The 10991-nt window shown below is 45.9% G+C and overlaps 1 protein-coding gene across 3 annotated transcripts; it reads right to left on the minus strand.

Moving 5' to 3' along the window:
* Window positions 1-121: 121 nt before the first annotated feature.
* On the minus strand, window positions 122-9789 carry DNAJC18 (DnaJ heat shock protein family (Hsp40) member C18). Of its 3 annotated transcripts, XM_085519316.1 has the most exons (8): window positions 9665-9789; window positions 9351-9496; window positions 8974-9046; window positions 8393-8578; window positions 7055-7167; window positions 6038-6147; window positions 3871-4043; window positions 122-911 (listed from the first exon to the last, which is right to left on the minus strand). In XM_085519316.1, exons 5-8 carry the CDS (start codon window positions 7154-7156, stop codon window positions 787-789), a joined length of 510 nt encoding a protein of 169 aa, XP_085375442.1. In that variant the 5' UTR covers window positions 7157-7167; window positions 8393-8578; window positions 8974-9046; window positions 9351-9496; window positions 9665-9789; the 3' UTR covers window positions 122-786. The 3 variants fall into 3 exon arrangements, 2 of the variants coding, with proteins under 2 accessions (XP_085375442.1, XP_015731511.1); XM_015876025.3 differs by lacking the exon at window positions 8974-9046; XR_014935674.1 differs by lacking the exons at window positions 6038-6147; window positions 8974-9046.
* Between the last annotated feature and the right edge of the window lie 1202 nt (window positions 9790-10991).

Consider the following 10991-nt stretch of genomic DNA (forward strand, 5'->3'; position numbering starts at 1 on the left):
CGCAAATGGCGGCTGGTCCCGCAGCCCCGGCCCAAAGCAAAACCCAACCCCCGCATCGAGTACAGCCCCCCATCGGGCTGCCCATAACGGCTCTGTAAAGGAGGATGAAGGACAAGGCAGATACACGGCTGTGTTTCTTTGCATCTCTAGTCTCTACAGTGAAACATTCATAACTGTTGGACAGAGTAAAAAGATGCTACATTAAAACCGGACGGGAAAACACGAGGAGCCCCGTGGTGACACAGCTGGAGATTGCCCATAAGAACCAGAATGACACAGAAATACGGCACAGGGCCACCCCCCCTGCAGTCAGTGCTCCCTGCACCCCCAGCCCCATGTCCAGCATGAGCTCAGCACAGCTCCCAGCTCTCCATCCAACAAGGACATGGACCCTCATGGAGCAATGGCAGCTGCTCTGCACCAAGCACTGAACTCAGAGCCCCCAGCAGCACGAGGTCAGTGCACCGAGCACAGAGCAGGGCCATAGATACAGATACATGGATACATGGGACACCTGGCTGCTCTGCTGGAAGCACAGACACGATCCGAACTCGTAACATTTCCCAGAGAATTAAATGTACAAAGTGCCACTGGTCCTTGGAACCAAATACAGTGTACAGTATATGACAGCAAACACAGCCCTGCAGCTCGTGTCGGCCCATCTCTGCACAGCACGAAGGAATCGAGCGCTCAGCCTTTGCAATGGACTCCTTCCCTTTTTTTATACAGAGGAAAATAAAAACATAATTTAACCCAGCAATAAATAAAAGAAGGGCAGGGGCCCCGTCAGCCCCCTTTGTGCATTCCGATCAGACTGGAGAGCTTCTCACAGTGCTCGAGTTTCAGTGACTCCGCTTTCTGCTTCAGCCGCTCGTCTCTGTACAGCTTGGCCAGGTTGGACAAGTCGGACTCTGGAAGATGAAAACAGCACACGTTCATTAGGATGAAGCTGTGATGGCTTCGAGTCGCTGCTCTCAGTGCTTTGTTATCCCCAGGAGCATCTGTTAAGTTCACCTTCTAGCTGCTATTTCAGTGGAGCTGTGCTTTCTGTGCAGAGAGGCTGCCAACTTGGCATCGTTACTTGAGACTTCAAGGAGTTAAGAATAACCCCAAAACTCCACTGCAGCACCAACAAAAAACAGGAGTGATTTTTACTGCCTACAAAGAAAGCATGAAGTACAAAACTGTACTAAGAGAGCATAAGCTGTGTGTCCAGAACATGGTCAGACAGCATTTGTTGTACTAACAGCCACTGTCTTGGTCAATACCAGCATTTACAACTACACGACACCCTCACCCTATAATTCACCCATCTCTTCCCATCGCAGACCCCGGGGTGGGGTTACCCTACACCTGTCAGCAGCATCTCAGTGATGAGCCCAAAGGAAGGAGATCCTCGTGCCTACTCTTCCCATTGCTTTCTTAAGGCTGTGTCAGCTGTTTGCAGCCAAACAGGAGATACCAGCCCCACATCCCTGCCCACAGAACTGGGAAATGCAGCTCTTCCGATGGACCCATTCTGCTGGGGCACAAACACCCACCCGGTCTGATACTTTGATATACAGATGGTTTTTTCATGCTACACTTATCAGTCTATAAGTCACTTCCAAGATGTTTGCCCGGAAGGCACTGTAAATTCTTTTAATTCTTCTATTTTTTGTTGTTCTTATTGATGACAGGAAGATGAGCAGCCAGGTGAGGGACTTGTCTGACAGGTCTCCAAGCCCTTCTTCCATTAACAATACGATCCTGAATGTGCAACACGTAACTGAAATAATCCCACAGTTTCAATTACCTTCCCCCAGCAACTCAGGGCAGCATCTCTTGCTGATTAGCTAAGCAAGTCTTAATATAGTTTTCTCCCCGAAGAGTATTTTAGATGCAGCTACGACAATAGCAGTGATTTGTTTCTGAAAAGGTCAAAATTTCCCTAAGCACAGGCTACCTGATGACATTCCATTTTTCAAAGAGCTTTTATACACCAAACGAGCCTCTCATTTCACAAAATCAGCTGGAGCACAAAGGATTTCTCAATAGGGCCCTTCATGCCTTATGTCCTCTGCCCTGAGATTTAAAGCCATAAGACTCTCTACCTATTTATCAAAAAGCTTCACAAGCTGAAGGGCACAAACATCTTATTGCAGGTCAGGAATCAATTTCCAGTTTTAGTGACTCAAGTGCCACTCCAGCAGAGCTCAGCTGTGCTGGTACAGAGCCTCGATGGCCCTGCAGCAAAACCAGACTGGGTTTACTGTCCCAAAGATCAGAGCTCTGCAGTGAAGACACTTGGTTTACACTTATCCAATGGGTCAAAACCTTTTACTGCCAATGTAGAATAGAACAAATAGACTATTAATAAACATTCAACTGGCAAAAAAAGAAAGAGGCCGACCACAAAGTTAAACACACGAGAAGCAATGGAATGAAGTCACAAAACAGCAGCTGATGAACAACTCCCTCAAGGTCCCTAGATTACTTTTCCCCGGTGCTCCATCTTGTATCCAGTTTTGTTTATTGACAAACTTGGCTGCACTAAAGTTAGCACAGCTTCAGCTGCGCTCAATATCTGCTCTCCCTGGTCTGGGTGGTAAACACACTGAACACTTCTTGTGTTAAAAGCTCAAGAGAGGGTTGTTTTGGCAGCACTGCTTCGCATTCAGCACTGCACCATCTCTGACCACCACCCCTCAGACCTGCAAACCCTGCTGCCCATTTTGGGGTACAGCACCTCAGCTCAAGGTCCACATGAAAGACACAACAGGACACGTTTCAGTTGCACTATGTTAATTAATACTATTCTTTCCTGTAAGGAAATAAATAAATCTGATCCAACAGCAAGCCCACACAAGAAGCCTATGTGTATGGTTACTAATAGCTACATAGTACCTAGAAGCTGCCACTGTTGCCACAGGTGTTTGGAGATCACAAACAAAGTACACCAAAAGATAAGGGAATGTTTGTGACTTTAAGGGTTTCATATTATGGCTTCTTTACTTATTTATCCACTTTTTTAACTTCAGAGTCCCTACCTTTGTAGTTCTCTTCAAAGCAAGGCTGGTAATTTTGGTGTGATATAAAAGAGCTGCCTCTGGATAGAGAGTCCTGACTTGAAATTGTTCAGATTCTGTGATGGGAAGGGCAACACTACTGCTACCCCTTGTACCGGATTAAAGAACAGCAGCAACTAATGGGATACAGTTTGGGGTTACAACATGTGCCTTCACATGGGCACTGACTGACTCGGAATTAACATGAGATGAATGACTTGATGCTCATGTTTTTCTGGTCTCCCTCCCTGCATTCAATTCCTGTTTTTAAAAGACTATGGTGAGAAACATGCTCTCAAATCATCTAAAGATAGAAAATGCAAATGAGTGCATAAAATAAGCACAGAGGGACCGTCTTTGAGAACTGATACCAGCAGCACTATGAGATTTTCACAGCACCTGGGCAGGCTTTGGACTCTTCCTGATGAAGTCTGAAGGAGTCAGATGACCTTCTCACAGAGCCAGCCAAAGCAAAACTGATCTTGCCTCAGCAAAGGAAACATTAATGTCTTTTCTAGCCCAAACAAGCTGTCAGAGCTAAATAAACATAGTGATCGTTAGCGATTAAAACATCTTCACTAAGAGCTGGCCAAGCATACAAATGGAGTGGAAAAAAGTCTCGAATAGCAGAATCTACTTCCCACTTCTCTTTCAATCACCTGAAACGAACTTTGACAACCCCTCAATAAAGTCAGTGTTAAGAACAGATGTGAGAAATACAGCTGCAAGATCTGAGAAGTTAGATCTGCACTGGAACATGAAGCTAAAATGGCAGCGCTTTGTGATGAACAACTGTTGATAGGTCATGAGAAAAATAACTTACTTTGCTGCTTCTCCTTCCAGCAGCTGGTCTGAATGTAGTCTATGTAATCTTTTTCAACTGTTCTCTCTAGCTCTTGAAGTTCTGCTCCTTGATAATTCTTCTCAAAGTTTTTATCAACATAGTAAGGCACCTGCAAGTTCTCTGTTTCTCTGCTAATAACGTGGCCTATGGACCTGGGAAAACATGATGGAGAAAAGAGATTTTTCAGCTGTTCAAACACAAAGAAACAGAAATATGTGTCTCGTTATTAACATTTCCAGAAGAGAATCTGCACAAATACTTCTGAGCAGTCAGTCTCTGCAGGACGATAGCTCCCTCAGCCATGCAGTGAGGAAATTACAAGCCTCAGGCCATGAAAGCTTATCACCACAAACTGAATTCACTGAAAAAGAAAACCCACATAGTGAAAATATACAGAACCGGGAGATATCTACAAAGAACTGATTCAGAGCTGACGCTGTTCCTTTCCAATACTGAGTTCTCAGCAGCTCAGTTAAGATAATTCCAGGGCCTGAGAACCAATTTTATCTGCAAACAGAAGCTCCACACCCCTTCTTCTGTTTGCTGTTAACTTCTGGAAAGGTAGGTTCAGAAATCCGTGGGAAACAAAAGTCAAATATAGAACCCATAGGAAAGGCACACAGCCCAATATTGTTTGGAGCACAATGTAAATGGATTTACACTTTCCTGATTTCTGGATCCTTTAGTAGAAATAAGAATTAGCAGAGGGGATTCTAGTTACACTTCCCTTTAGTGCTTTATAATCACCGGTAGCCATGGTAGTGTGTGAAGCATCCTGTAGGTGGGATAGGCCACAATGGCACAGACAAGAGGCTGGACTATTCTTTTTGGAGTTTCCTTATTTGAACACAGATATGCAGGCATTGTTTTAAGTCACTGCCCAGAGAAAGAGGCAGACGGCAAAAAATGTGGAGGTTACATTCCACCCATGGAATTCAATCGTCTCCTTCCATTTCCTGGGCTCTGTTTTAACTTTCCTCCCACTAAGCCTTGGAAATGTACGCTTTCCTTACATAAATTCTTTTAGAGCTGTTAGCTTTTAGTTTTTTTAAGATATGATTTAGAGAAACAGCATCTGGAACTGCACATGAGGCTCAAGCCAGGCTATCTCATATCAGCAGGACAAGGGAAGGCAGTGAAGCAAGCCAGGATAGATTAGCTGCTCAGTGCACAGTGTGTGAAGTTCCACGTGGGCCGGGCAGATAGCAAAAACACCCTCTGGAAAACAGAACCAAAAAAAAAAATAATCCAAACCAGAAAAATCTCCAACTGTTTGTTCTCTTAGATCTACATACTGACATCTGGTGGTAAAGAGTAGTAAGGGATGTCAGGCCAATTAAATCTACACTATGATGGTGGAAAGCATACATACAGGCCTAAACCTGAATAGTTTTGCTCCTAACTGGGAGCAGGGAGAGCTTACATGGTACTCTGCTACTGCTGTATGCACCCATGGTACCTCAAACCTTGCCAGTTCCCATTCCTAACTCAGTAAGAGACAGAGAAGTTTGCTAAACCAGCCTGGAGCGCTTCCCACCTCCCAGCACTGGATGCCAAGAGGTTTACATGAGTTTTCCAACTGCCCACCAACTCAGACTGCAGCAGGTCTGCCATTCCTTCTGCTTCTAGATCCAACCACCTTAGATTGCCCTCCATAACTTTGGAATACTGCCTCTTTATGGATGTTAAACCAAGCCATTTCAAAACTTTAATCATTTGTGGCACTTGACAATTTTCCCCATGGCATTTTGGCTGAAGTTATACTGAAAGACCTGATTTCCTAATTACTTTACATGGGAACATAAGAGACAATCCACAGACCTTGCTGGGCTTGGCAGGCCAGGGGCTGATTAGTACCATAGCTAAGCTACACCCACATTCCTTCCACTGTACCACCATGCAAAAGCATTTCACACCAGCCGGTTAAGCTTTCTGGCTCAGCACCTCTATCTGTTCAGTACACAGAGCAATAAAGCTCACCATAGTTTACTCAGGAGAACTTATCAATAGAAACTGCTGGTATTTCCTTATCTACAGACTGATAACACTTTCGAGAAAGAGAAGGACAGAACAGTAACAAGCATTTCTTCCGTTAAATCCACTTCTGCCTTTATCTCAAAGGAAGGATTGTTTTCAAGTGACTTACGACTTGTAGAACAGGCTGTAGGGTGGGTTAGTGGCCATCAGCTGAGTTATAACCGATACGATTATGATGATGAAAACGGGCATCAACTGAATAAACGCAGAATAAGAGTTCTGAAAAGAACAACAATAATCAGCGGACAAATATATAGACGGAAAACAACCTGCACGTTCATAGAAATCAGGCTATCATAAATCAATGATGTATTAAAAGCCAACTGAGAAAAGATGAGTATTTCCAAATTCTGCCCAGGATGACACATTGGTTTTAAAATAACTTCTACTAACAGTCTCTGGAAGCTCTTTAAAGCCATTTTCTTCCAATTTTAGAGCATTTTTTTCCCCATCTTCAGCTTCCTGCAGAAGACAACAGATGCCCACAGCACTGTGCCTGCAACACAGTAGCTGGTGGGATTCACGGATTCATTTGCCCTAGCTTAGCTGTCTGCACACTGCCTATTCCAGAGCCTGTCTATAAGAGATGGCAAGGAAAAGTCCATCTTCCCTTGAGAACAGTCTTGTTAAGATTACTGGACTGCTTCTGGAGGAAGATTTTTCCAAGGTGGGTAGCACAGGTGTATACACAGGTGTATGAGCAATAAGTGACACCTGGTGCCTCATCTGAAGGTTCCAGCTGGTAGAAATCTATCCCAGACCCATCCTGACCTGAGCTACAACTGTATGTTAATATAATGAAGTATTAAATATGTAGTGAGGACAAGGCAATACTACTATATCCAGTATCAGTCCACACTTGGAACAATCACTGTTAGATTACCAAGCCCTTCAAGTCTGCAAGAACCAAGCACCAGCAGAAAAGTTACAGAAACTCCAAGGCCTGTGATCCTATCAATACAATCTACTTTCAAAGCAGCAATTGATAAAAGAGAAACAATCTAATTCCTCGTGTAAACACCTGTTTGGGTACAGCTCTTGAAGAAAAGCATTGAGCGTAAGTCTATAATGGAGTCAGAGGGGTATGTCAACCTCTCACCCTGGTGAGATGTTTAAGCCCAGTTACCTGTGGCCTGTTTTCTTCTTCCTCTTGCTCCTGTGTCCATGCTCTTTCATTTCGGTGCCTCCGTGGATAATAGTGTGCATCTCTGGCTACATTTGAGAACATATGGATATTTCCTGTTAAAAGAAGCCCAAAAAGGGTCATCATTTTCATCCAGCTGCTGGTATTTACCTGTAATTCTGTTTCTAGTTGATTATCCAGGTTTATCCTACGTGGGCTGAATTCACTTAGGAGACCTTAGACTTGAATGTCAAAATAATGTTATTCCAATAAACATTCCAAAGAAATGTGAATTTTGCTCCTCATCCATTTAATCTGCATCAAAATGCAGAAACTGCTCAAGAGAGAGATTAAAAAACACAACTAGATTAAAAAACATTGTATACATAACATATGTGTGTGTACATAAAATAATTGCACCTCATAGTTCTGTCATATTCACTTGCAAGACTGCAGCCTGTCTTGCACGTCCAGCCTTTCAAAAGGAGAATTAATTTCTTCCACCGGGCTCAGGTCGTGAACTGTGGCTTCCTATAATTACTGCATATGCCCTTCTACACTCAGTTCTATTTCCTTTTCCATCCAACTATTAACGATTTCACTTAACGATTTTATAATGTGGGAAGAGATGAATCAAGTAGCTTTTTGAGGAGAAAAGGTACGATTCATATTTCCTTCCTTGCACATTGACTGTAGCTGATTTATTTTTAACAATTCTAAGATGAGGAAAGAACTGCATACGGTGTTTTGATTAGAAGCTTAAACTCTGATTATGTCACCGCATGAATATCTAAACAGCAACTTTGCTCTGAAATCCAGAAAGAACAGGAGTGGATTGTGCAGGGCACCCAGGAGCATATCTCAAGGGCAAAACCAACAGCAAAGATGCCTCACGTCCCTTGCATTTACATCTTACTTTGCTTCCCAAACCATAGCTGACATCAGGCAGTGGGGAGAAAAGAACAATAAAGAGAAGGGTCTTCAGCTACAGACGGTAATGAAATTTTGCTCACTGCCAAATTAAAATTTTCTTACTCCTAATTTGTGCTGCCATCAATTATTGAGAGTTAGGAATGTGTCACAGCGTAACAGCCAACCCCCCATTGCTCTGCTGGACAGCAAAGCTGGTCATTTTTAGGAACTGGAGTTACCTTAAGTGTAAGCTGTGCATTTAAGGAGTGTTTACAGGCCTAAGATAGGAAGGGGAAAAAAATCCCTACAGGTCCCTGCTTTTTTCCAAGGATAATTTAACTATTAGATCAGTATCAAGTGGAACTGAACCTGCTTTATGGCCTAGTGCCAGTTCACGATGCTTGGAAAGCAGCACAGACAGATACCAACCTGTTGGAAAGTGCCCACCAAAAAACACGTTGAATATTTCTTCTGGTGTAATGTCTGCTTCGAATTCTGAGTAGTAATTGTAGTGCCTGGCTTGGCCAGTGCTGACATGCTCGTGGTCACTTCCATATTCATCATATCGTAACCGTTTCTCGGGGTTGCTGAGAACTGCAAAAGCATTTCCTATTGCTGGAGAATGAAGTGAAAGGAGCGTTACAGTGCAGTACTTCTGGATGTAAGCAGATGAACAAAATGCTCAGTCATAGAAAATGTGAGTTTGGCCAAAGACTGATTCACTTTATATACGAAGCATTAGGACACCACCATTACCTGCAATGAAACCCAGGGCCTGCTATCACTTTACCAGGAGAAAGACACCAATGTTGAAGTATATGGAGAGAGGTGAAGTATTTGGAAAACTTAAATGCAAGAGACCTCACGTATTGAAAGGCTGAGGCAGAAAGTAGCTTCTCAATCAGGTTGAACTAAGTACTGACAAAGAAGTTAATAACTGCAGAGAGCTATTAGCACGCAGACCCGCATTCCAAGCCTTTCTGCCAGCAGAGATCTCCACAAAGCAATACCTGTGCATCTATTCACAGTGCACGTCAAACCACCTGGATGGAGCAGCCTGTCTGCTTCATCTTCTTCCTTCCTCTTTGACAGAAAGCGGCTGTGAACAGGTCATACAGAAACACAACCCCAACACGGCGCACGAGGAAACACCCTCCTAACACCCCTTACTTCGAAACACCCTCCTAAAACCCCTTATTTGAAACACCCTCCTAACACCCCCTACTTTGACAGGTAGGGAGTGAAACCTTTGCTTTTTTAGGCCCGGTTCCCAACTCTTTGCATCCAGCTGCAACACAACAAGGGTGCAGAGGATGCCCGACTTCAGCTCGCAGCTCTGGGCTGGGAGGGACCCCCACAATCACCCAACACAGAACCAGGCCCCCACCTTTGAAAGCCTCGGTGGCTCCTGGCGCTCGGTTCTTGTCGGGGTGGAACTTGAGGGCCAGCCGGCGGTAGGCCTTCTTCAGCTCCTCCTCGGTGGCATCGCGTTCCACGCCCAGGATCTCGTAGTAATTCCGGCAGCTCTTTATCCTGGAAGGACACACGGGAGCGGAGTCACGGCCGGGCTCGGAGCATCCCCTCAGCCCTCAGCATCCCTTCAACATCCCCTCAGCATCCCCCCGGCCCAGGCCCGGCGCCTCCCCGCCGCTCTACCCTCAGTGTCTCACCCCGTGTCTCCCTCCCCCCGTCCCGTCTCACCGCCTCACTCCATCCAGCTGTTCCGCCGTGTAGGTCATGGCGGGTCCGGGGCAGCCCGACCCCTCCCCGGCCGCTCACAGCCCGACCCCCCGGCCCGCCCGCGCCGCCATCTTGTGCGCGGAGGCGGTTACCGGGGAACGCTGGGAGCGGCGGAGCAGGCCGGGACTACAACTCCCAGAGGGCATTGCGGCGGAGCGGGCAGCGTGACGTCATAGCGAGTCTCAGTGACGTCATAGGGTTCCCTGAGATGAAACGTTCCCTAGGACCCAGGAGGAGAGTAAACTCTTGGAAAGGGCTGATAATAGCAGGACATGGGGAAATGGGGTTAAGTTAAAAGAGGGAAGATTTAGGTTGGATGTTAAGGGGAAGTTCTTCACTAGGAGAGTGGTGAGGCCCTGGAACAGGCTGCACAGGGAGGTTGTGGATGCCCCGTCCTTGGAGGTGTTCAAGGCCAGGTTGGATGGGGCCATGGGCAGCCTGATCTATGGGGTCTCTATGGGGATCTATGGGGTCTCTATGGGGATCTATGGGGTCTATGGGGTCTCTATGGGGATCTATGGGGTCTCTATGGGGATCTGTGGGGTCTATTGGGTCTCTATGGGGATCTATGGGGTCTCTATGGGGATCTATGGGGTCTATGGGGTCTCTATGGGGATCTATGGGGTCTATGGGGTCTCTATGGGGATCTATGGGGTCTATGGGGTCTCTATGGGGTCTATGGGGTCTATGGGGTCTCTATGGGGATCTATGGGGTCTCTATGGGGATCTATGGGGTCTATGGGGTCTCTATGGGGATCTACGGGGTCTATGGGGTCTCTATGGGGATCTATGGGGTCTCCTGGGCAACCTGATCTAGTAAATGTGTATGTTTGGTGGCCCTGCTAGGCAGGGGGGTTGGAACTACATGATCCTTGAGGTCCCTTCCAACCTGGGTCATTCTGTGTGATTCTGTGATTCTGTGACCCAACCTGGCCCTCCCAGACACAGCTTAAATCCCTCTCCGTTCTTGTACCGCTGTTTGATGGGAGCAAACGCCCTCTCCCCCACTTCTGCAGCCCCCTCCCCCCCCAGTGCTCCCTCTCAGGCTCATTACAGAGCTGGGCATCACCTGGACCCCCTCACACAGACCCACCTCCCCATGATGACATCACATTTTACCTCGTTGAGGATCTTTACCAGACAAAAAAACCCACCTCCTGGTGGATGTATGATGGTGTCACGTTCTACTTCATTGAGGATTCTTACCAGACAAAAAACCCACTAAAAACAAAACAAACCACCCCTAAAAATACCCGCTGTGGGTGCTGAGCAATGATCTCAATGAGAG

The sequence above is a fragment of the Coturnix japonica genome, chromosome 18 (assembly GCF_054131305.1).
Source record: "Coturnix japonica strain WE chromosome 18, WE-NBRP24, whole genome shotgun sequence".
Classification (NCBI taxonomy): domain Eukaryota; kingdom Metazoa; phylum Chordata; class Aves; order Galliformes; family Phasianidae; genus Coturnix; species Coturnix japonica.

Bases quoted from the DNA above. Each gene is read 5' to 3' on its own strand.
- DNAJC18 (XM_015876025.3), bottom strand. From the start codon at position 9,702: ATGACCTACACGGCGGAACAGCTGGATGGAGTGAGGCG. The intron at 8,579-9,350 runs GTGGGGGCCTGG...TTCATTCTCCAG, and splicing joins AGCCACCGAGGCTTTCAAAG to CAATAGGAAATGCTTTTGCA. The intron at 6,148-7,054 runs GTAACTGGGCTT...TGTTCTTTTCAG, and splicing joins AAGAAGAAAACAGGCCACAG to AACTCTTATTCTGCGTTTAT.